This window comes from Pelobates fuscus, chromosome 1 (assembly GCF_036172605.1).
Source record: "Pelobates fuscus isolate aPelFus1 chromosome 1, aPelFus1.pri, whole genome shotgun sequence".
In the NCBI taxonomy this organism is placed as follows: domain Eukaryota; kingdom Metazoa; phylum Chordata; class Amphibia; order Anura; family Pelobatidae; genus Pelobates; species Pelobates fuscus.
In genome coordinates, this window is record NC_086317.1 from 312,645,810 (window position 1) to 312,672,455 (window position 26,646).

The 26,646-nt window shown below is 41.4% G+C and overlaps 1 protein-coding gene across 2 annotated transcripts in view; it reads left to right on the top strand.

Moving 5' to 3' along the window:
- The first annotated feature begins 3,717 nt into the window (after positions 1-3,717).
- LONRF2 (LON peptidase N-terminal domain and ring finger 2) overlaps positions 3,718-26,646 on the top strand; it is a 67,488-nt gene continuing 44,559 nt past the window's right edge. Inside the window, exons 1-2 of one of the 2 annotated variants that reach the window (XM_063458914.1) lie at positions 3,718-4,250; positions 4,335-5,221. In XM_063458914.1, the coding sequence (XP_063314984.1) occupies positions 4,456-5,221 (766 nt within the window). In that variant the 5' untranslated portion in view covers positions 3,718-4,250; positions 4,335-4,455. Of the gene's footprint in view, positions 5,222-26,646 lie in introns of both variants that reach the window. The other variant, XM_063458922.1, reaches the window with a different exon arrangement.

The window sequence follows — 26,646 nt, forward strand, 5'->3', positions numbered from 1 at the left end:
ACAAACAAATATGAATGCTAACTTTGGCCAGTGTTTTCGACTAAGTGGCTACTAAAAAAGACTGGACATACCCCATATTGAATACCCTGGGTTGTCTACTTTAAAAAAAATATTTACATGTGGGGTGTTATTCAGATATTTATGACAGATAATGTTACAATGTCACTATTGATACATTTTAAAAATTTATGTTTTGAAACCGCAATATAAATATCCAACTTGTACCTATAACCTATATATATAACTTGCAAAAAAAGCAAAAAAGGACGTAAACACTTGGTATTTTTAAACTCAGGACAAAAGTTTGAATCTATTTAGCAATTTTTTTTTTCATTTGCTTTTGTAGATGAGTAAAAGATGTTTCAAGTAAAAGTAAAAAAAAATTTATTTTTTAAAAAAAAATCATAATATTTTTTTAAAATTAAATTACATGGGATTATATAAATAATTGTATGTAAAGAAAACCATTTTTGTCCTAAAGAAAATATATATAATTTGTATAGGAACAGTAAATGAGAGAGCGGAAAATTACAGCTAAACACAGACACCACAAAAGTGTAAAAAGAGGCCTGGTCGCAAATGTACAACATCGCAAAAACAGTCCAGTCCTTAAGGGGTTAAAGAGAGTTACTCCAACCACCATGACCACTTCTGATTTTTGAAGTGGTCATGGTGGTAGCAGTCTGGATGTGCAGTGTTTCAACTGCATGTTTAGGAGGTATTTTTAAGTGTGCGGTGGGGGCTAGTAGGCTAGTTCCACCCCTACACACGTGACTTAGGCAGCCTAGAACTCCAATTCTATGAGGCGCCTGTGATTGGACCGCGCAAGTGCAGGGATGACAACAGGACGGGGTGTGGAAGATCCTCCTTATTAAATCATAAAAAGAGAGGAGTGGCAATTATAATGTCTTCTAAGATCAAGTACGAATTGATTCTTGAACAAAAAGATCAGTCTGGAAGATACTTAATTCTAGTCTGTCAAATATATATACCCTAGTAAATATGTATGCCCTCAATGTTTTTTCTTAAAAAATGTTTTCTACATTTTTGAAATATAAAAAGGAGTGCTATTTATAGCTGGCGATATGAATATATTCCCAGATGCTCTAAAAGATAGAAGTAATAATAAGATAAAGAACGAGTCACTCAGAGTGGTTAAGACAAAATTCAATTGGAATATGACTTATTTGATATCTGGAGGGTTCATTCTTCTGGCAAATATATCTCTAATGAGACAGAGAGTGGTATTTTTTATATACATCCCTACATACTTATTAACCCTTAATAGGGAACACATGGGATGGGCGGCAGCATTGTAACATAGCTGTGTGATACAAAAAGTGAATACAAATACAAAAAAAAAAGTCCTGCGGTTACTCCCATCACTCCTGGGAGGCAGCAACGACCACAGCACAAATCAGCTCTAATACATACAGTAAAAACAATAGAAAACGTTACCTGCGCTCTCTCCTAAATCAATATGTATATTTAAACAAATGGAGATTATTTAGTTACTCCAATGGCCATTGGAGGGAATGCCCACCTGCCACGTCAAGGCAAACGTGGGTCCTACACTGACCTTTCACCTTGCTTCCTTGAGCTGGAGCTGGAAGTGATAATATCAGGGCTCTGATAAATATGATTTCTAACATTAATAATAACCATATTTCATCTGCTTTTATTACCTTAGATGCTGAATAAGCATTTGATCGGGTGAACTGGAATTTTTTATCACAAGTTTTGGAAAGATTTGGGATGACTGGTCCGTTTAAAGACTTAGTTATGAGTCTATATACCTATCCATTAGCTAAGATCGCAGGATATGGAACATCAGATTGGTTCAAAATAAAAAATGGGACCCGTCAAGGATGTCCAATTTCCCCATTATTATATATCCTGTCTATTGAACTACTAGCAGCTCTTATTAGAGATTCAAACAACATTTTAGGAATCGTGTTTGCCTGTGTGTGTGTGTGTGACTGTCTGTGTGTGTGTGTGACTGTCTGCCTGTGTGTGTGTGTGTGTGTGTGACTGTGTGTTTGACTGTCTGCCCCTGTGTATGCCTGTGTGTGTGTGTGTGTGGCTGTCTACCTGTGTCTGTGTTGCTGTCTGCCTGTGTGTGTGTGACTGCCTATGTGTGACTGTCTGGGCAGACTAGATGGGCCAAATGGTTCTTATCTGCAGTCACATTCTATGTTTCTATGTCTGTGTGTGGCTGTCTGTGTGTGACTGCCTGCGTGTGTTTGTGTGTGTGGCTGTCTGCCAGTGTGTGTGACAGAGTGTGTGGGAAGGGGGGGAAGGAGTGGGGGGAGCTGTGAAGATTTTTTGCACAGGGCGCCCAAAGGCTAAGACCAGCCCTGCTCCCCATAGCTAAGCATTGCATCAGTGTTTTCACATGGGGATTTCACTGATGCTGGATGTCCTCATACAGAGGCTGTCTTAATATTGCAATAGGGATAGGGACACTGCGTCCAGACCACTTGAATGAGATGAAGTCGTGTGGGTGCCTATAGTGTCCCTTTAAAATCGTCCATCTTAGTAAACAAATATGGGAATTCAGTTCCACCATATTGTGTTAAGCCCACCACTAGATCACAGTACCCCAATATCGTTGGGTCTTACACTAATTCCAAAGTGGGAGATGAACCTGCAAACTGCAATACTCACTGCTTAAATGGCTTTCCCAATTTATGCTTTCCTATGACCACCTCCAAAGGGGCACCTGGAGGGCATGGGTGGGGCATTCAACCCAATAGAAATCTGGTCAGGATTTCAAATATGCATAGCGAAATGGTAACTTTGAGTATGTGCTCAGTTCCTTAATCTGTATTTTATATCTTTTGAACACACTGGAATTTCCAAGAAATTCCAACACAGTCAAAATAGTTTTTCTTAAAGATTCAATCTCTATGAAAAGCTAAAAAGTGACAGAGCTGCGTTAAGAAACGTTCAGACGGCCGCCATGACTGTAAGTAACGCAGGTGACGTTGCCGGTCACACTGGCTGTAATGTAAAGCCATACTAGCTTTCTCCAGACGTTGTATAATAGTAACAGCTGCTGGTTACATAAAGTATCCAGGGCGGGAGGGGGGGGAGAGATTGCCGTCACTGCATCACGTGACATTTCAAAAGTCCCTCACATGCAAAGGTCCCGCTACAAACATTAGGGGGCAGCAGTGCGATCCCAGCTCATTGTCTACATTGCTACTGCCGATCACAGTAACTGAGTGACGGAGACAGGGTAAAGGCGCCGTAGTACTTGTTGTTAGAAGCAGGCATCCCTGCTGGCTCCAAGCCCCTCCCACCTGTTTCTATTAACCCCCTCCCACCGCCGCGTTCCATTCCATCCAGTGACTGAACGCTCTATCCTATACAACAGACAGAGCCTTGGGGTGAAGCAGACATGCAGTCTATTATATATGATATGAGGTGATATGGCAAGTTTTTCTGATACAAAATAATGGTTTATGTGACACCGTCCTTGAAATTACTTAAAATACACAGTATACAAAACACGTGTGACTTATACAGAAACCCATATATAGAACAAGCAATACAATATGAAGGCCACCGTGTGCTTTGTCCAGTGAATGAATGCCGTATTGTCCATTTTCCATCTAGTTGTTGACGTGCCCTCTCTCCTGCTTTGGGCCGTGTTCCTTTAAGAGGCCGGGCAGAGCCCAGGAAGGCCGCCTGTTTTCTCCTCGTGTGATGAGCTCACAGCACTCCGAGTGCCCGGGCAGGGAGGACGTACAGCAGGAGCTTGCCATCAAACAAACTGAGGGGTACAGCTGGCACCCAAGGACAGTACCCCATAACATAGAATCACCTCCCCCTGCTAGTTGAATAAGAATGCAGGACTCTCCCATGGTGTTGAGCAGGATAGCAGGGGACTGGCATTGTCTATCTGTCTGACACATGTATGTTTGGGGGACAGCAGCATCGCTACTGGATTACCTGCAAGGCAAGCGTTATATTGACTTACTGTGCAGCTTGTGAGGAGCTGAGGGAGTGAACTTTCAAAGGGGAATTCCCTGCTCTCATTGCCGGATAAGGACTACCCTGTTCCTTTTAGGAGATCAGCTAAGCATGGTGTGCCAAGTTTGGGTACACTGGGAGCCTGGCAGGCGTGAGGCCTGGTCACTGCACTAAACTGGAATCCGGGACGATTGGGCACAATGATACTGTAACCACAAGGGAACAAAGGAGGGTGTCCATAGCACCTGGTGACAAATTGCTAGACTGTCGAGGTAACACAACTATATATGACATGATCACAGGCAAGTGACTATATAACATAACTTTGTGATAACATTTTGTTTTGTGTTTGGCAGGATGATATTGATATGATACAACGTGACCATCATACTCGCTCTCTGGAACCCTTTTGTTCTCCTATCAAGCTCTTGGCAATGCTGAAATAATGTAGAGTGGAACTGGATCATCTCTCCCAAGATGGAGGTGAGATCTGTGCCATCGTCTAACTCTTTGCCTCTTGACCTCCCTGGCATTAGTTCTGAAATGCTAGGGGTGGCAGAGGAGGCTTTTAGAGCAGGTAATTTTGAACTTGCAGCAGAGATCTATGGCTCTCAATTGGATGAACTACCTCACCCTGAGAGGTCTCTTCATGTAAGGAGAGGTGATGCCTTGGCACTGGCTGGAAAAATAGCTGATGCCCTAGACTCTTACACTAAAGCAGCTATGCTTGGCCGGCTTCATCCTGAGGAACTTGGTGTGTTGGTAGAAAGTATTGCCCTCAATATTCGAGAGAAAGAGCTCAAGTTGCCATGTTTCAGAAGAAAAGATGACCATGGTCCTATTAATGAAGCCTATCGGGGTATGCCAGTCCCATGTGCTATTAACATCCCCGAAGATCCTTCTGAATCTTCACTTTCTTTAGACTTGTTCTCCTGCCCCAAATGCAAGATGCTTCTTTTGGACCCAGTTACCTTGAATTGTGGGCACACTTTCTGCAAGAAATGCTTAAGTGAAAAAGAATCCATTGAGTGCAGCAATTGCCATAGCAAACATAGCAACATAGCAGAGTGGCTTGGGAAGTCCTGTGAAGGGTTGAAAGTGAATGTGGTTTTGGGGAATTTATTAGAGAAATGGCTTGGTGAAGAAACCAGGATCAGAAGGCTGTCTTTGGAAGGGGAGTCACTGCTTCAAAATAACAATTTCACTGGAGCATTAGAGACATTTACCAAAGCCCTGGAATTGGGTAAGTGACATCACTTCACACAGTTTGTGGTGGTGTATGTGTGTGAGTGTTTTTTGTTGTTGTTTTTTGGGGTGGGGGGGGGGGGGGGGAGTTTCTTTCTTCAAGATTACTATTTTTTTTTTTTTTCTTTTTAAATCAATGGTAAATAAACCGCTTTAAGTCCACTTATACATTGAAATGCTTGGTCTCTGGTAAGTATACCATATACAGACTAAACTAATAGCACAAGATGAGAATTAAGTGACTATGAAACGGTTTTTATATTTGGTAGTCATGCTATCATTTTCGAATAAGTGTGTGATGTCACCATCAGCTTGATTTGCTGGGGAAGTTAGTGATCTGAAGAGGTGACAATCACGAGTACAGTTCCCCTGTTAAGATAACTAGCAATGAACAATGTATATGGATGACATTCTCTGTTCTTTTTCCATTGATTAAATAACTTTATACTCAGAGAATTCTATGGGAAGTACAGAGGATAATTGTCTGTCTACTAGAATTGTAATATTTTACATGAAGATATTTGTGTTTTTAATTTTTTTTTTTTAATTTTTTTGGGCAGATGCAATAGGTTTAGTTTAAAAAAAAAAAAAAAAAAAATCGGAATACCAGTTTGCTAATAAACCCTTTAAAGGGATAATGTAGTGTCAGGAATACAAACATGTGCCTATAACACTATTTAGCTTCCTGCCCCTCCTCTCCTTCCCTGCCCCACACCCCCTCTCCTTTAAATAGGGTAAAAACACACCTTATTTTAGTGCTGTGCAGGTGCCCTGGCTGACATTATCAAAATTGACAATTTCAGTTAATCCAATGTTTTCCCATAGGAAAGTATTGGAAGTCTGTTGCTCATGCGTGGCAAAATGCTGCGCAATCAGCATCTCCTCATAGTTGGTGTTGCTATAGCAGTCAGCCTGGCTTTCTAAACGAACACAAAGTTTATACAAAAAAATATTATTTATACTTTGAATCCTCCAGGGAATCTAATATATATACACCAATCACTTTTTTTATTGAGACAATGAAGTGTATGGGGTACAGAATGAGAAAAGGGAAACATTCGAAGTTATACACATCAGGTGTGGCCGCATACAATATACCTCTTCATAGAACTCCTACTGGCCAACTTTTTTAGTGAACATGGGGAACTAGTAATGTGTAACCAAATATAACATGTAATACGTTGAAGCCCTTATTTGAGAAGTCCTTTAGCCGTGAGCTGACTTCCTGGTGGTCAGCTATCCTTGAGTTATGTCGTCCTCTAATTTAGCATAGTCGTAGGCTACGTGTATGGTGGAAGGGTGTTTGGTCGATATAATAGTGTATGTCTGGCATTAGGTTAGTGTCGTAGGTAGGGGTATCTCCATTTCGTCGGGTTGGGGAGGTGTTTCCCAAATTGTAGCATGTCTAGTGGTCGTTGTTTGCTGCGGACATGGGGAGCCACCCAGTTCGTGGTGGTGGGCAGGGCAACCCAGGGATCCCTCGGGTCGGTTTTCGTTTGGTTGTGTGCATGTTCGGGCTGGTCAGGACCCCGGTGAGTGACGTCTGTCTGTCTCACCCGGCAGACATAGCTTTGTTCCCAACCCAGGCTTTCGCAGTGGTCCACTTCTTCAGTGTGCCCTCCCCCCCCATGTTCCCCATAGGTACGCCTATTTGGGCCTTGGGTTCTCCTCTCCCTCCGTGCCCCCTGTCTGTCCCCGCTGGGCCCATGACCCCCCGACTGGAGGGGGGAGGAGATAGGGGGGTGGGGGCAGGGGGAAAATGAAGGAAGAAGAGAGAGAGGAGAGGAGGGGGGGTGGGGTGGGAATATGAGAGTGCCTGTATCGTTTGTGGTCTCTGTGGGGGGGGGTCAGGTGCCTCCCTAGTTCTCCGCTTCTGGATGGCTTCCGTCTCCGGCCGCTGCGGTTTGTCTCCGAGCTATATAGGTGCACCAGGGGAACCAGGTGATAGCGCATTTGTCTCCCGTGCCGTGTAGCGACGCCGAGAGGGATTCCATGCTATATATGTCCTCTACCCGGTCCATCCACTGCTCCACAGTCGGTGACTCCACCGCGCGCCATTTGGTAGGGATGAGAGATTTTGCTGCATTAAGCAAGTGTTTGGTTAGGGTGCGTTTGTAAGTGGCTATGGGGCATGTGGTGTGGTGGAGTAGCATCGGTAGGGGCTGGAACGGTAGGTCCGGGTCTGCTATGCTCTTGATTTTGGAGTGAATTTGCTTCCAGTACTGCTTGATTGTGGGGCACGACCACCAGATGTGGATGTCTGTCCCACCCTCGGCTCTGCATCTCCAGCAGATGTCAGGGATTTCTCTGTTCATGTGATGTAGCTTCGCTGGGGTCCTATACCAGTTGACCATAATTTTGTAGTTAAGTTCCTGGATTTTTGAGCTGAGTGTGCCCTGTTGTGTCAGTACGTTGATCTTCTCCCATTGTTGGTCTGTTATTGTTTGGTCTGTAGCTTGTTCCCAGCGGGACATATATCGCGGTGGTGCGCGTGGCGTGGTTGTGAGCAGCAGAGAGTAGAGTTGCGTGATTCCCTTCAGTGGTCGATCTCTGGCTATACACATGTGTTCGAAGGCGGTTAGTTCTCTATGGAACAGGTGTTTGCCCGTCGTGGATTGGTAAAAGTGCTGGATCTGATGGTAACGGAACCTAGTCATTAGTGAAATGGTGCCTTCTGGGATCAGCTCCCTCAGCGTTTTCAGTTCCGCTGAGGAGGATAGGTGCTTCATATAGGTCCAGTCAGAGTCCCGACACATCCGCGGGTAGTAGGCCACCTGCGATATCTGGGTTGTGAGTTATAGCTGTCAGAGGACCTGGCGTCGTGGTGAGTCCGTCTATCAGGTGGGTGGCAATCCATGTTTGCATCGTGGCCCGAATAAACGTGTTTTGGGTAATTCTGGGGTCCTTTAAGGGGTGTGTTGTCCATACTGCGGATGGCAGTTTTCGAGCCACTTGGCTGTTCTCCAGTTCCCTCCAGAGTTTGTCTGAGTTTAATGCATGCCAGTCCACCAGCCGTAGGAGGTGGGTGGCCCTGTAGTAGTGAACTAGCGAAGGGAGAGCCAAGCCCCCCATCCTTTTGGGCAGGGACAGGAGTGCCCCGTTGATCCTAGGCCGTCCCGTTTTCCATACGAATTTTATTATCTCAGTGTTGAGCGTCTGGAAGAAGGTCCTGGGTATTATGATTGGGATGGTTTGGAATAGGTAGAGGAGTCTTGGAAGGAGGTTTAATTTCAGTGCATTGATTCTCCCGAACCAGGAGATGCACAGACCGCCCCAGTTCATCATGTCATGTTGCAGCGTGCGGAGAATGGGTATAAAGTTCTCCTGGAAGAGGCGTGTTGTGTCTCCGGTGAGCCAGATGCCGAGGTATTTGATCTTATCCGTGCATCATTTAAATGGATACTGTGCACGGAGGTGAGTTGTGTCTGCGGCAGATAGATGTAGTGGGCAGGCTTCCGATTTATTGGTGTTGAGCTTTAGGTTGGAGAGAAGTCCATATTCCCGAAACCTTGCTAGTAGGTTCGGGAGTGAGATGAGTGGGTTGGCAAGGAAGAAGAGGAGATCATCCGCGTAGGCCGCGACTCTCTGCTCCAGTCCATTGTATGCGAGGCCTGTTATTCCCCGGTCCCGTCTGACTGAATTCTCCTCAAAGTACTTCTGCAGTGCGTCTCTCATCTCCGTGGTCGCCTCTAGCTCCTCCAAAACGTGCTCATTGAGCCTCCACTGCCTTTCCCTTGGTCTGTATAGCGGGGAGGCAATGTTAGTCCAGACCGGTGCGTGGTTGGACCAGGTGGCCGCATGGATCCCGCTGGATTGCAAGAGCGAAAGGGGAGGAAGATATAGTCCAACCGACTCTAGCGGTTGTGGATCGTGGAGTAATATGAATAGTCTCTCTCTAGCAGGTGGGCCACCCGCCAAGAGTTCTTGAGGACCAGGAGGGCCTTGCGTTGGTATGAAGCTGGTAGGGAACTAGTTCCCAGGGACGTGTCCAGACACTGGTCCAGGGCCAGGTTGAGATCCCTCGCCAGGATTAACATGCCTTCTCTAAAGCGTTCCAGGGCGTGTAGTGTGCGTGTCAGGAATTTATGTTGCACCGTATTGGGCGCATAAACACACGCGAAGGTGTAGGGGTGTCTGGCAATCGTGCCCTTCACGAATATATAACGGCCCTCTGGGTCAGCCAACTCAGCGTGGTTCTGAAAGGGTACCGTGCATGCTATGAGGATTGCCACCCCCACCTTTTTAGCGTGCGGGTGGTTGGCGAAGTATCCAGTTGGAAAGCGGGCGTCTCGCAGCGTCGGTGCATTTCGCCCCTGGAAATGAGTTGGGCCAAGGGGTTCTTCTAGCAGCCAGTTGCGGATTCGGGTGGGTGGAAGGTGGAGCGCTCTGAGAAATCTCGGGGGGGTCATCTGGCATCCTGAGCGTGTGCCAGGAGGTTCCCTGCCGTGCTTGTAGGCTAAAGGGGAACCCCCATTTGTAGGGGATCCTTGTCGCTTGTAGGCTAAAGGATCCCCATTTGTAGGGGATCCTTGTCGCGGAGGGCCGTGGTGATGGGCCGCAGCGCCCTTCTGGCATCTAGCGTGAGGCCGGAAAGGTCCTGGAAGAGTGCCAGTTCAGCTCCTCAGAATTTGACTGTCGGCAGGTTCCTGGCCACCATCATGATCTGCTCCTTCTGCAGGAAGGAGTGGAGACGGCACACCACATCCCTAGGTCTGCCGTCCGGTCTGGCCTGCCCCAGTGCACGGTGGGCCCGGTCTATGCGGATGTTGGGCGGTGCGTCAGGTCCCAGGAGCTGCCAGAAGATATGCTTCAGAGAGAGACCGCCAGGGGTTCCGTGTCTGGCTCCGGCAGGCCCCTGATTCGGATGTTGTGCCTCCGGCTGCGGTTCTCCAGGTCCTTCACCTGGCTAATTATGGCGGTTCAGGCCTTGGAGCTCACCGGCGCCATCAACAGCCAGGCCACGCCCCCCAATATTTTATACCAGAATTGTAAATTTGTAAATCTTATCAGCTTAGCTTTCCTCACCCGCTGTTATGGCCAGCTGTTAAAGTTTGCAATTCCCTATTCAATTCACTGAAAGCTCCCTGTTATAGTGAATTACTAGGAGAGAAATGTATACCTTCCAATAGACTCTTGTCAGGCCTCTCATGTATTTGAGTACATTTGCATAATGCGTAGGACTGTGTAATGCTCTTAAAAAAATTAAAATATTTGAAAACTACCATACAGTAGTGATTGTCTGTATGCTTCCATGTGTTATGTATGAGGAGGAAAATAGAGATGTATGCCTATGCATTTTTTTTTTTTTTTTAAGAGGGGGATTGAAAAAGTGCGTTGCGCCAATATTGGGAGGAGTTAAGCAGGACAAGTCTTGTATGTAAAAGAGGCAGAGTAGGCCTCTTGAGGTATGCCTGGTATTATTATAGGATGACTCAAAATTTCAAGTTTAGCTCTACTAGACAGGCCTAATAATTTCTCACTGCTGCAAGCCAGTGGGTCTATGGCACACTCACTAGAGGAGTATTTCTATTCTCAAGGGTGTTGAATTTTCACTTGTAAATGGTCAGTGGGTGGTGGAAAATCTGGAGCACTGACAATATCCATAGTGTCATAGTGAGGGTAGGGGCATACATGGTTATTAAACTTTAGACTTTAATTGAACTTCAAATAATTTGAAATGAACAAACTTGTTTAATAGATACTCCTTAAAGGGACACTATAGTCACCTGAACAACTTCAGCTCATTGAGGTTGTTCAGGTGAGAACTATAGCTCCCTGCAGCCTTTCTAATGTAAACACTGTATTTTCTAAGAAAATACAGTGTTTACATTGAAAGCTAGGAACACCTCCAGTTGCAGTCACTCTGTGAACCAAAGGGACTTCGGAGTTGATGGAGGCATCCACTCAAATCTGCTGTCAGCAGAGCACAGGGCAGCACTGTGCACAGCATCCTGTGATTTTAGTATCTACCTCTGCGTGCAGACACTGAACTTTCCTCATAGAGATTCATTGATTCAATTAATCTCTATGAGGAGATGCTGATTGGCTAGGGCTGTGTTTGAATCATGCTGGCTCTGCCCCTGATCTGCCTCCTTGTCAGTCTCAGCCAATCCTATGGGGAAGCACTGTGATTGGATCAGGCTACCACATGTCAGCAGACTGCTTGTTTTTCTGAGTCTAACAGCATGCAGATTTACAGCTTCTGGCTTGAATACAGTAAGATTTTTACTATATTTATGGAGGCATGAGGGGCCCAGGGGCGCTAGATGGTGGTATTAACACAATAGGGTCAGGAATACATGTTTGTGTTCCTGACCCTATAGTGATCCTTTTAAAGTATACCTCCCAACTGTGAGAGCTATGAACTTGGGACAAGATGGCGGGCGTTAGTGACTTGGTATGCCATTATATGACAATATGGGAACCAGACAGGAAAACAAGCAGGTCCTCCCAATAAAGTGGCTCAGGCCTGTCTTTACTCTAAGCGCTGTTGACGTTCTCACATGTACTGAATGCTATGAGTTAACTTTGTTTCCAGATGAAGGATGAAAGGAGTGTTTCCTAGAATCTGGGACTGCTGGGGTTATGAATGTCAAGAAGGATAATAGCTTGCCTTGTGCTAATTGCCCTTTCTGTACTGTCCGTTTCTAATGTAATAATTCTAACAAAGAACTAGTAAATCTAAATAAAGCGGTTTACCTTGTTATAATTGCTGGTATATGTATGGTGCTGAACACCGCGGAACTAGAATAATTACGTACATAGCTGATGGAAAAGGCAGTGAGTTGCTTCTATATATTTGCTGATGGTTTTGCCATCACACTGTCTAGATTAAACATACTCCTACCTGAAAGTGAGATTCTCCCCCCACCAACCCCCCCCCCCCCCCCTGCATATTTTATAGATGAGAGGACCTTTTTTTTGACTGGATGCTCCAAACAAACTTGTACACGTTATGGTGCAACGTTCGACAGAAAATTATTGCAGATATGCTATATGATGTATATCAGGGCTTGACAAATTTGTTTGGAATCTAGGAGCCAGCAAAAAAAAAGTTGGGCGACAATTTTCTTTTTTTTTTTTTAAACTAGAAAAGTTTAATTTACAAGGAGACATATGCAATTCTTAAAGGGACACTATATAGTCACCAAAACCACAACAGATTAATGTAGTTGTTCTGGTGCCTATAGCCTTTTTAATGTAAACTCTGCATTTTCAGAGAAATGCCAGTGTTTACATTGCTGCCTAGTAAGACCTCTAGTGACAGTCACTCAGGCGGCCACTAGAGAGTCCTGTGCCCGCATGGAGGTGCTGAATGTTGCCCATAGAGATCATGCGCAATATCCTCCCAATACTTTCCTATGGGAATGCATTGGATTAGCTGAGATCATAAAGCTTGATGAGCTCCATTTTGGAGCTGGGACATTGGCACGGCGTGGGAAAAAATGTGAGTAAAAACACCTCTCATGTGATCGGAGGGTTGCAGGTACCTAAACAGACACACACACGCGCACACACTGACATATATATATATATATATATAATATATATTATACACACACACTCACAAATTTAATTATTTGTTTTTTTAATTTCAATCCAGCCAGCCTCCCTACCTTTGGGAGAACTGAGTGGATTTCTCTTTAGGGTTCAGTGGGGCTGCTCTGCGTGCGAGGGACCGGTAATCACCCTGCAGCTCCTCTCTGCTCCCTGTAGTGATGCCAGGGCCAGAATGACGTCATATTCCAGCTCCCAGCATCACTCTTCAGTGTGAGGGAGCAGAGAGGAGCGGAAGATCACTGCTCCCTTGCGTGCTGCCTCAACCGATCACCTGCTCCCTACATGGATATTTATGTATTATGTTTACATTATTATATTATTTTTCTTATAATTTAACAGACGTGTCGTACAACTCAGGCATAAAGTCCAGATATTTAATATACAATCCCTATAGTTGATTGTTTTAAACCCCATAAAACCTGTACATTGGGGGGAGGTACTGGTGAAACATGTGAGCGTTTTAGAGCAGTAAACCATATGACGATATCATCGGTGAAAGGGCAGTTATTGAAAAATGCAAAAAAATAACAAAACCATATGAACACTAACTTTGGCTAGGGTTTTTGATCAAGTGGCTACCAGAAATGACTGGACATACCCTATTTTGAATACCCTGGGTTCTCTACTTTTGCAAATGGTATGCCATGGTGGGGGTAATTCTCATTTTTGGGTTACCATATGGTCTCAAAGACAACATAACTAATCTGGCAAAATTCAATGTGAAAAAACTGAAACAGGGAAGTTCTTTACGTGACCCTGTAACTTTCCAAAACACCATGAAACTTGTACGTGGGGGCATTGTTGTACCCTTGGGACATCATAGCATACAAATGTGTTTTATTGCAGTAAAAGCGAACAAAATTGTAATATTCACAGTTAATATGCCATGCAGAAGTTAGAAAATAACATTTTATATTCTCACACTTTTTTTTTAAATTTGTTTAATTTTAATAATTTAAAATTATGTTCCCTTTATACACATTTTGTATGAAATGAAAGCCCTGTTCCTGCTTAACAAAATTATATATACCGTATATACTCGAGTGCTGAAATACCCCAACTCGACTTATACTCGAGTCAATGTCTGTATTATGGCTCATTACAAGCCCGGCGGTCCTGTTGGGGGCTGGCAGAGAGCTGTTACTTAAAGGAGGAGCTGCAGGAAAGGTAAGTAATAGCTTCCTGCCAGCCCCCTCCTACACAGCCCATCTACTGGACCACCAGGGAATGAGAGCCCCCCTCCCTGCTATGTATCAAGCAGGGAGTGGGTACTAAAAAATATAAGTAATAATAAAATAATAAAAATTATAATATAACAAAAAAAATTAATATTAAAATAATTAATAATAATAAATAATAATAAAAATGCCCACCCCCCACCAAGGCTCTGCAACACACACTGCAGTCATACACACACACACACAGCATTCATTATATACACACACTGTAAATAAATATTCAATTAATATAATTTTTGGGGGATATAATTTTATTTAGAAATTTACCAGTAGCTGCTGCATTTCCCACCCTAGTCTTATACTCGAGTCAATACGTTTTTTTTGGGTAAAATTAGGGGTCTCGACTTGTATTCGGGTCGACTTATACTCGAGTATATACGGTAAGTGTGGGAACACTTAACATGACAGAGATAAATTATGGTTAAACAGACCTCTTGCTCAAATTCTAGGTTTTGTTTTGGTCAGAACATATACAATTGCCACCATTCTTAAGGGGTTAAAGTACTGCTTATTTCTCAAACTCACTTTGTATAGTTCAGTGGTTCCCAAACTTTTTTGGGTTCAAGACACCTTTTAATATATCAATATTTTCCCAAGGCTCCCCAAGTTAAAATATTTCCTAGGTTTTATGTATGTAAATCGCAGCAGCATATACTGGGCCCCTGTTAAGCAGAAATGCTTGCCGTTCAAGCGCAGATCCAGAACCTAATCTTGGGAGGGGCACTGGTAGATTATTTAAAGAAAGAATCCAGGCACAATTACCACTACATCACTTTGTAGTGGTTATGGTGGCAGTAGTGCCTTCCCTGAGTAAGTAGTCAAACTGTTTAACAATAGTTTGACAACTTACTGGGATCTGCCAGGATAGGGGCTGTAGTAGGGAATACAGGCAGTGTGTGGGGTGTAGTGAGTGTACGAGGGTGCATTGTGTTTGTGAAGTGTGCAGTGTGTGTGTGTGTATGTGGGGCAGTTTATGCGTGAGAGGTACAGTGTGTGTGTGTGTGTGTGTGTGGTACAGTTTGTGAGTATGGAGGGGCAGTGTATGGGGGATAATTTTGTGTATAGGGGAGTTATTGTCGGCCTGTTAGGGTAGGAGGGCAGATAAAAAAATACTTTTATTTTATTTTTTTATTTTTTTGTATTACTTTTATTGCTTACCTTTGCCTGGGAGGGGGGACAGTACAAGGCAAACCCTGCTGGTCCAAGTTGTGAGAGTGAGCTCTAGCAGCCTCAGGAGCTGCTAGAGTTCACTCTTGCGAGATTCAGAGCGTTGCTGTGGTAACCGTGGCAACGCTCCGAGCTCGTGAGAGGAGAACCTGGCGGAGCTGCAGGTTATCGCTCCCTTGGGTCCTCTCTCTCTCCCTCCCTTCCTCCCCTGCCAGTTGCCAGCATTACATTGCTAGGAGGCCGGAGAGGGAGATCTCTGATTTCCCCTTCGGTCCTGCAGAATCCGACATGGAAGAGGGAGGCATAGCACCGGGAAAATATATTGCGGTGCCGCGGCACACAGTTTGGGAACCGCTGGTATAGTTCTATAAAACTGTCTCTTTCTGAAATGGATTGTATACACATGTCTTTACTCTCAGATACTACAATGACTTTTCAATTTGATACACCATACAAAGTGGCACAGTTTAAAAAAATAAAAAGTAGCTTTTTAACGAACTCTTACCTGCATATGTATATACTTTACTTGTTTTTTTCCGCCCCATATAGGTGGATTTACATTTTAATGTTGCATATAAAAAAGTTTAGGTTTCAAATAAACAAAACAAACTTCCACTGTCAATTAATGTGCATTTTGTTTCTTGAGGAAGTGAGTGCTGAATTTTATTTGCAGTAAGTCCTAGTTTATGGGATATCTTTAGCACTGCAAATGAATAGCCAGAATTGCCTTAAGTGTTTTTCAATGTCTCCCTTCCCACACATAACAAATTGAAGGAGTGTAACAGCACAGCATGGTGGGTCCCTTTACTTAGTGTGTAATTTTTTATTGGTGTTACTTTGTAATATACTTTAACCCACCGTTCCTAATAACTGTAACTTCACAGTAAGAAGATTGGCACAGGGCATCCAGTCTCCTACATTAGTACTGTGGAGCCTCTGTAACAGTGACTGTACTAGCACAGTGCAGATAAATTCTATTCTTTGTTCATGTCTGACTAATACTATTGCAAAATTAGCAAACTGCACGTATGCAGGAAGGGAAAATCCGTATAATCTCCTCTGCTCAGTTTCATGGATCTCACTGGTAATGAATTGAATAGTGCTTCTCGGGTATCAATTAGAATACAAGAAATCCAAAAAGTATGGAATATCCCCTATTTGAATCTTATGAGTGCTTCTTTTTTTTTTTTTTTTTTTTTTATAATCGAGACACACAAAGACCTTCAACTTGCTGAAGTGCATTATATGTCTGAAGTGTATAATGTGTTTACAGTTTTAAGAAGTGCTAATTTCAATAGAAACTGGGGTCTAGACTGACAACAGCCTTGGAGGTTTTCTTCCACTTCTGTTTACTCCACTGTGCTAACCATCTTCCATCCTTGTTGTAGTACATCTCACTGAGAAACATTGGAGAGCTGCAATCACGTGCACGCTCCCAGCTCTGGCCCAGGGGCTTCTCACTGAGAAGCTTTTGATTGGTCAATTCCTTGGCATAGACTGAAAGTCTGTGCCTGGGATAATGGTGTGGGCTTACAAACTCTGTATTGAGACAGCAGGTCTGAGTCTTTTACATGTACCTCCAAAGAAAATGTGCAGGAGAAAAAAAAATACATGTACATACATGTTTTCTTTTGGGGGATATAAAAATAGTAAACTTAGTTTTAAGCCAGTTCGTCCAAATTAAATTGCTTTTAAAGGATCACTATAGGGTCAAGAAAACAAACATATATAACCCTATAGTGCTAAAGCCAACATTTAGGTGGCTTGCCCCCTATAAAAGTATAAAACTCTCCTTATTTCCAGTGCTGCGCGGGTCTGTCGGTGCTGGCTCCGCCCCTCTGTGACATCGAAATGGCCAATTCAATTGGCTAAAATCGGCACGGGGGCTGGGCCAGATGCCATTTTGGCCAATCAGGACCTCCTCATAGAGAATCATGCAGAGCGTGGTGACGCTGAACTGCAGGGCTGCTTACTGTGCAGCCCTGAGCCAGGAAGCCCCTCCAGTGGCCATCTGAGGAGTGGCCACTTGGAGGTGTCCCTAGGGGCAATGTAAACACTGCCTTTTTTTCTAAAAAAGGCAGTGTTTACATGAAAATGCCTGAAGGAAGCTATTATACTCACCAGAACAACTACATTAACCCCTTAAGGACACATGACATGTGTCAAATGTCATGATTCCCTTTTATTCCAGAAGTTTGGTCCTTAAGGGGTTAAGCTGTAGTTGTTCTGGTGACTATAGTGTCCCTTTAATCCCACTTGAACGAATAGATTTGTCCAGGATTTATCTGTGGAGTTCTATACAATTAATAAGTTTCCACCGTTAACTCCTGGGTAAATTGATTTAATCTGATATGGAATTAAAGGAATTTGATTAGGACAACCCCCAATTTATCCTTTCTTTTAGGGACCTTCTCAGGATTACAACCATTACATCTTGGTGTAGTTGATATGTTGCCATCCTTCCCCTTTTATTTTTTTTTCTTCTTCTAAACTATTTTTATTAACAATTTGACAAAAATATGTAACTCTCCTTTACACAGTTTTCACACTGTTTAGCATCAACACATCTAGCAAAAAGAGTAAGGAATCCCATAGCTGCCTGTGCTTGTATTGTACATGTGTTTAGGCCTGTGGTTTTTCAAGAAACACTATCGGAATACAAACATGTATTCCTGTCAATATACCTGTGAAAACATAGTTTTGTCTCCTGACCCCCCTGACAGCTAAGGTAAAGGTGAATTTACTTACCTCTTTTCCGGCGCAGTGCTGGTCTGTTGCAGCTGGCTCCGTCTCCTTGCCGGAGACCACCGACAATCCAATGCTTTCCCATAGGAAAACCATTTTCAGTACATGGGTGTTCTTACCTTTCATCCCAAAACTTTATATTGTAACCTTGTAAATTATAGGAAGCTGCAAACCAATTTTGATGCTGAAATTTTTATTTTTATTTTTTCAATTTATTTATAATACATAAAAAATAAACTTCTGCTCCAGAATGGAGTATCATTTTAGTATCAAGTTGCTATTTTTCATTCTTTTTATGTAAGTCATAAACATCTCATAGATGTGGCTTGTTTTGATCTTGTTTTTGAAATGGCCTTGTGGAAAATTGTGCAAAAAGTCACATCCATTATATAACAGCAGATGTACGTCTAGAAGTTGAACTTTCAGCTATATCATTCTGGTACAATGACACATTTTTACCTTTTACCTGGTTTAAAAGATCACCTTATTTTAAAAGTAAATATATTTTTATCAAGTAATTGTTTACATTCTTTGTGGCCTACATGCTAAACTTGTCAACTGTTTTGTTCAGTGTTGCAAATAATCTGTCCATAACAGATTAAGTGTAAACAAACCATGTAAGATATTGGTACATACTCAAAAATAAACTGTATGGAAACAAACTTCATTCACCTTTGTACTTGGACTCCATCATTAAGGCAGAAAAATAACTGGTTCATTTATCATGTCATGTTTTTTTTTCACATTATCCCATTGTACATGCTGCGGAATTTGTTGGCGCTATCTAAATACCCGTAATATGAGAAATTATATAATGTAAAAAATATGAATTTAAAGTTTTTCTGTAACATACTATTAGATGTACTTTATAGGAAAATGAATAGATTGGGTAGCGTCTCCCCCTTAGAAACTAAAAAAAGGGGGGAAAGAAGCTCCCAATCAACCTGGTATAGAGTAAAAAAAGGACAGTTATGGTGCTATACCTATAGATGTGTCCAAATAAGAATAAAGGTATCAAAAATAACGCATACTCGTATTAGGAAACTAGTCAGATATGTATCCTGGCAAACACAGTGAAAACACTGTAACTTTATTAAATCAACTGAACAGAGGATACAAAATCTCAATTCCCAGGAGATGCTTAGTTACTGACAGAATTTCCTGTGGATATATCTTAATGTCCAGCTAAACCATAAGGCATATTGAACACTGGAAACACCAAGTGTGCCTTTTGGACAATCCACGGAGAAAAAACAAAAAAGTCGGGGGTGATACCTTTAAATCTTAAGGAGGTTCAGCAGGTGGGACAGAGACAGACTTTGCACAGTATAGAAAGGGACATAAAAGTGTCCATAAATAAATGTCTAAAGGATAGGCTCTAAACTTATCAGGAAAAGACAGGATAGAGTATATATAATATATATATATATATATATATATATATATATATATATATATATATATATATATATGTATATGTGTGTGGAGGGTCAGCAGGATACTGATAATAGGTGAAAGGTTAGATTAATAGTAGGGTAAGGGGTAAAAATCCCCACAAGTAAACACTGTTTCTAATCTTTCCTATACACTCCCCCCAACACCTTCGTGGGTGTTCTATCCTTATTCTGTTGCTAAGCTCTGTCCCATAAACACTGCCGTTACTGCACTAGTACTGCTTATTTGAACAGGTACATGAACGTCAATCTAAGCAACGAAAAGAAGAAAAAATAATAAATGAATAAGTGATGAATCAAAAAAGGAATCCCTCGTGCATAGTGCCGGGTGAGTGCTCAGTGAGAGAGGGATCCAGTGTGGAAACCCGACGCGCGTTTCGGAGTGCTAGACTCCTTCGTCAGGGGGAAGTTTATGGGAAATTCGTAAAATAACTGCATATATATACTTACAGTGATTTACAAGCAAGTGAATCAGTTAACCCTTTCCAAACTTCCACATAATAAATGATAAGGATGAACACTATTTTGTCTCTCTAATCCATAAAGATCATATGCTCTAGATTTCCTTATGCTGACTGATAAGCACTATGCATACTAAAGAGCCGATCTTCTTAAGACTACTTAGTTCATATCTTCACAAGACAAGCATTAAAGGCTTTAAATCTATCATTTCCCTTCTTTAGATAAGCTTATCATCAGTTATGAATCGATCTTTAACTCCAAAATTAATAGCAAGAGAGATCACTAACATTGTTCAGTGAATATATGAAGTGTATGGGGAATTTGCAAAATAACTGCATATATACACTTACAGTGATTGACAAGTAAGTGAATTAGCTAACCCTTTCTACACTTCCACGTAATAAGGGTTAAGGGCGCACACTATTTTGTCTTTCTAACTCATAGAGATCATAGGCTCCTAATCTTACTTCAGGCTGATTGATAAGCTTGATGCAAACCAAAGAGCCGTTTTCTCTTATATTAGTCTAATCTTAACAGTATATGTCAGTGCCCTATAATTACTCTCCGGAGTCCATACCTGGATACATTGGGAGTCATGGCATAGAGGGAGTTAATCGAGCAACCAATCATTTCGATGCGGTTCACTCCGCCCACAGCCATCCCACGTGACCGCAATAGCGATACGTCACCAATGATGGAACCTTTCTGATTGGCCAGCCTACATTTAAATACCGGGGGGGATCGGGCGGAAATTTTCAACCCCTGACGAAGGAGTCTAGCACTCCGAAACGCGCGTCGGGTTTCCACACTGGATCCCTCTCTCACTGAGCACTCACCCGGCACTATGCACGAGGGATTCCTTTTTTGATTCATCACTTATTCATTTATTATTTTTTCTTCTTTTCGTTGCTTAGATTGACGTTCATGTACCTGTTCAAATAAGCAGTACTAGTGCAGTAACGGCAGTGTTTATGGGACAGAGCTTAGCAACAGAATAAGGATAGAACACCCACGAAGGTGTTGGGGGGAGTGTATAGGAAAGATTAGAAACAGTGTTTACTTGTGGGGATTTTTACCCCTTACCCTACTATTAATCTAACCTTTCACCTATTATCAGTATCCTGCTGACCCTCCATATATATATATATATATATATATATATTATATATATATATATTTTTTATATACTCTATCCTGTCTTTTCCTGATAAGTTTAGAGCCTATCCTTTAGACATTTATTTATGGACACTTTTATGTCCCTTTCTATACTGTGCAAAGTCTGTCTCTGTCCCACCTGCTGAACCTCCTTAAGATTTAAAGGTATCACCCCCGACTTTTTTGTTTTTTCTCCGTGGATTGTCCAAAAGGCACACTTGGTGTTTCCAGTGTTCAATATGCCTTATGGTTTAGCTGGACATTAAGATATATCCACAGGAAATTCTGTCAGTAACTAAGCATCTCCTGGGAATTGAGATTTTGTATCCTCTGTTCAGTTGATTTAATAAAGTTACAGTGTTTTCACTGTGTTTGCCAGGATACATATCTCACTAGTTTCCTAATACGAGTATGCGTTATTTTTGATACCTTTATTCTTATTTGGACACATCTATAGGTATAGCACCATAACTGTCCTTTTTTTACTCTATACCAGGTTGATTGGGAGCTTCTTTCCCCCCTTTTTTTAGTTTCTAAGGGGGAGACGCTACCCAATCTATTCATTTTCCTATAAAGTTCACGTTAACACAGGGTTCAAGCCCATACTTAGGTGGACCTGGTACCACCATCCTGACCGCTTATCCCAGTCACTGATTCAACAATTTGTGGATCAGTGACGACGGGATACCACATATAGTCTTACTATTAGATGTACACCTCAGATACAGTATTTATAATTTTAAATAAACAAAAACCTTTTTAACAAATGCAACACAAAGCACTTTATATGACAAATGCTCTGATTTTAATCATATTGGCTGCTGATTAGAGGAACACTCAAATCACCACTACAGACCCCTTACAATTTATATAATCTACGCCCCCACCTCCTTTGGATCCGAAAGTTCCTAAAAGGAGTATGTTACGTCCAGTGAATGTAGACCTGCCATACAGGGAGGCTCGATGGTACACAGTATCCATTGGCTGAGTGCGTCTATTGACATGCTCGTCCAATAAATACCATTTATTATGGAAAAGTGTGTGTGTATGTATGTATGTATGTATGTATGTTTATATAGATATTTATTAAAATACAATAGGCTAGGACCAAGGGATTTGTAATTTGTATGATACTGCTCCAATGGTTTGACACAGAACTGGAAGATTCTTTCAAGTACATGCTGGTACCACAACTTCTCGGTCAAGATACAAAACTGGCTCTTTTCTTAACCCCTTAAGGACAGAGCTTCAGAAGCTTGTCTTTCACTTAATGACAACGGCATTTTTTGCATTTTTTGCTATTTGCGTTCAACTGCAATTTGCATTTTACTAATTTATTGCACCGACACATATTATATACCGTTTTTTAACGGACAGAAAGGGCTTTAATTTGATGTAACACATGTATATATAAATGCTTATTTATTATAAAAAAAATACAGAAATATGCAAAAAAATGAATTTTTGTGTGTTTTTTTTTACAGTTTTTGCAATAATAATGTGTACATAATTAGTGCAGGTTAAGGAAAGTAATGAAAAATAAATTCATTTAGTTGTTCTGAATTACAGAATATATAATGTGTCTGGGATTTTCAGTTTTTTTTGGTAGTTACAGGTCACAAAGCACAAGGAGTAAAATAAACTTTTTATGTGGAGCGATTTTAGAATTTGGTATGTTTGTCTTGTAAGCCTAATAGCCATAAAAGAAAACAAAATTGCCACACAAAAGTATATATTTATATAAAGTAGACACCACAGGCTATTTACCTAAGGTTGTTTTGACACTTTCTACGTAGCCATTTTACCGCCAACCTCTGCTAAATATTGGAGTAAAATTGTGTTTTTTGGGGGTTTTCGCACACAAACTTATAACAAAGAACTTCTCATGTGTATTTTGTAAATTTGGTGTGTGCTATTCCTGTACAAAGTTTTATTATGTGTTCAGTTACTTCTGCTGAGTACAACGGTACCCCCATTGTATGTCTTTGGCACTATTTCGTGAAGCTACAGTGCCATATAGGAGACCTGTCCTTTTCAGTATTCACAGTAGAATTTTGAGAGACGGATTTAATGAGCCTATGCTTCCATTTGGGGTATTATAGTAGTTTGACTGTTCAAAAAAACCCCACAAAGGCCTACCATTTGTAAAAGTAGACACTCCAGGGTATCTCGTAAGGTGCATATTGTGCCTTAACATGCCCCCATTTTTTTACCATTACATGCCAAAGTATGTGGTAAAAAATAATTTTGTGCATATTTTACATACGGATTGCATTTTTGCTGGGCATTTTGTATATTTCATGTGTGCCACTAAGTTCAAACCCCCCAAATTATGCTCAGCTAAGTCTTCTGAGTAAAAGGACACCCCCATTGTATGTCTATGGCACTATTTTGTGAAGCTACAGTGCCATATAGGAGACCAAGCCATATCAGTTTTGACCGAACTTTGAATTTTGACGCCGGGCCTATGTGCAATTTCCAAGCATCTTTGCAGGTTTTAAATTCAAACTACCCCACAAAGGCCTACCATTTCTTAAAGTAGACACCCCAGGGTATTTCAAAAGGCATATTTTGAACCTTAGCGTGGGATCATTTTTCCGCTAGCTTGTACCAGGTGTAGTGGTAATAAGCGTTTTTTCTGCCTTTTTGACACACAAAGTGAGTTTGCACAGTATATTTTGCAAACCTTATGTGTACTACCACTGTATAATACTTCATATGTTGCTCAGCTATGTCTGCTGAGTACAAAAATACCCCCGTATGTACCTTTGCCAGGTATATGTGGACATCGGAGGGGCACATTTGGGACAGAGCCATTCCATTTTTTTTCAAATTTTGAATTTTTACGCTGTGCCCATGTCCCATTTTAGAGTATTTTACCAGGCTATATAAACCAAATACCCCATAAAGCCATACCATTTCTTAAAGAAGACATCCCAGGGTATTTCAAAAGGCATATTTTGAACCTTAGCGTGGGATCATTTTTCCGCTAGCTTGTACCAGGTGTAGTGGTAATGAGCGTTATTAAATGTATTTTTTTACTTTTTAAAACTATTTTTTAAACTTTTGTTTTGATTATTCATTTTTTTAAAGTTTCCTAAACTTTCGTAAAACTTTTTTTTACAGATTTAACATTTTTCTAAGCTTTTTTTTTTACGTTAACCCCTAACTAGCAGTAAGCAGCACTAACAGTAAATTCCCCATTTTCCCATAACTCCCACCCACCCCAGCTAGCAAAATATTTAATTATACAATATTTAAATTAGTTAATTAAATAAATTTAACCCCTGAGGGTTAAAAAATAAATAAAAGTTAATCGTCAGGGGTTAAAAAAAAAATTAGAACAGTATAATACTGTGATCTGTATTTTGATCACTGTAGGCAGTGATCGACTGGCAGGGAAGGGGTTAATTTTTATTTGGACTGGGTAAAGGGTTTATTTTTTTAAATTTTTTACTTAAATGTTATTAAAACTTTTTTTTTAACTTAATTTTTTAACTTTTTAAAGCGTATTTTTAAACTTTTTTTAACGTTAACCCCTAGTTAGCGTAATACTAAATCCCCCAATTCCCCACTAACTTCCACCCTCCCCAGCTAGCTAAATTTATAATTTTAAAATATTTAAATTAATTAATAAAATAAATTGAACCCCTGAGGGTTAAAAAAAAAAGAATTAACCCTCAGGGGTTAAAAAAAAAATCAGATCTTAGTAAAATGTAATCCCTGCCAATTGATCACTGTAGTCAGTGATCAATTGGCAGGGAAGGGGTTAATTTTTTATTAAAATGGGTAAAGGGGGGGTAAAGGGGGGTGGGATTTTAATTTTACTATATTTTCTTTCCACCGGGGGGCAGGATCACTGAAGATCCGTCTCCCTGCACTTCACACAGAACCAGGAAGTGCAGGGAGGCGGAGGTGAGTATACACAGCACATGTGCCCGCTCTGGCATGCTGTCAGAGCGGGCACATGTACTCTGACAGCCCGATACGGTGCTCCCGGTCTGCCTCTAATGCAGAGGCAGACCGGAGCACCATTAACCCCGCGATCGCCGCGATTGCGGCGATCTGGGGTTAATTTTAACGGGTGACGGACGAGGTCCGTCACTCGTCATTAACGCATTCCCCTGAGTGACGGACCTCGTCCGTCACTCGTCGTTAAGGGGTTAAGTTAGGTTACTGCTTTCTCTAGTGCATTCCAAGTGTAGTTTTACAATTGAAGAAAGGGTTACCAAGTTACTGCCACTAACCTGTGCATTTTAGATTCCTATTCAGAATCAGTGCAGTAAGTAATACCTGGTTCTACACTGACGGATGCATAAAAACTGGAGATACTAAACAGCTAGTCTCATTGTTTTGTGAATGTCACCACCTGCTCTACTACACAGGTAACATTCCTTTCTAAATACAGCTTCATCGAACATTGCCTTCAGTTCTTGGATATGAAGATTTGAAGCCAAGGCTCATGCTTCAGGTTTTATTTGTCAAAACTTGTTTTTATCAAATCATGTAAATTTGCAACTTGGTCACTAGTGATTTATTATTTTACATAGCGCCACAAATTCCATAGCGCTGTACAATGGGATTTGTAAATAAATGCTGCTCGATAACTTGCATGCTTTGGTAGGTTTACAAAGCCAAATGGGCTCTTCTGTCTACCTTCAGAGAAAACTCGCCTCCATTAGATAGTTTTTTTTGCAAAGAGAGAGACTTTAAAGGATTACCCCCATCCTCTTTTGTATATGTGTGTATATTGGATTTGTCACATTAGTCCAGTAGACAATGTGCTAAAATACCAAAATATTGCAGTATGTAATGATACTTTTTTTTTTTTTATTGGACTAACCTAATATTTAAAAGACAAGCTTTCAAAGGTTTTCCCTCTCTTCCTCTTTTCTAAAGCAATACTATATATAAATAATTTATATATAATTTCCTATTGTTGTGTTGGGTATTAGCAATTAGGTCTACTTGTATACATTTTTAAAAATAAGTACGAACTTACCTGCAGTCCAGTGCCGGGTAAGGCTCCCCTTGCTGAATTCCACACCCTGCTCTAACGTCATCGGTGCCCTTTATTTATTTAACAATGCTGTCAGTGGTTTATTCGCCTAATCTCCTGTTCCGTAAATAAACCCTTAAATGCAGCATTTTAAAGGTGTCAAAGGAATAGTAATAATCTTAGCCAGAGATAGGCAAAGTATTCAATCAGACCACTGTAATTTTCCAGCCCATTATTGCCTATATTAAAATTCAGATAGCAAAAGTGTAATTATTTACTAGTAATGTGTATTAAGATACCCCACATATATGTTAAAGAAACACGGTAGCGTTGGGAATGCATATCTGTATTCCTAACTCTACAGCCCTGATGCCCTTTATCAATCAGATCCCCATCCTCCTGTTACAATAGAAAAAACTGAAAACTCAGCCTCTTCCTTGGGTTTTCATCCTAGACGAGCATTGAGGTCCCTTGCCACTCCAGATATTGGCAAGTAAGTGCACAAACTTGGAGCCAGTTATTTATAGGCTCCAGAATCAGTGAAGGGGGCAAATGAGAAGGTTACTATTGCTACCTTAAAGGCACAGCAAGCGCATACGTTCAGAGCCATAACGTCTAAAAGGCTCTTGATTTGTGAGCATTA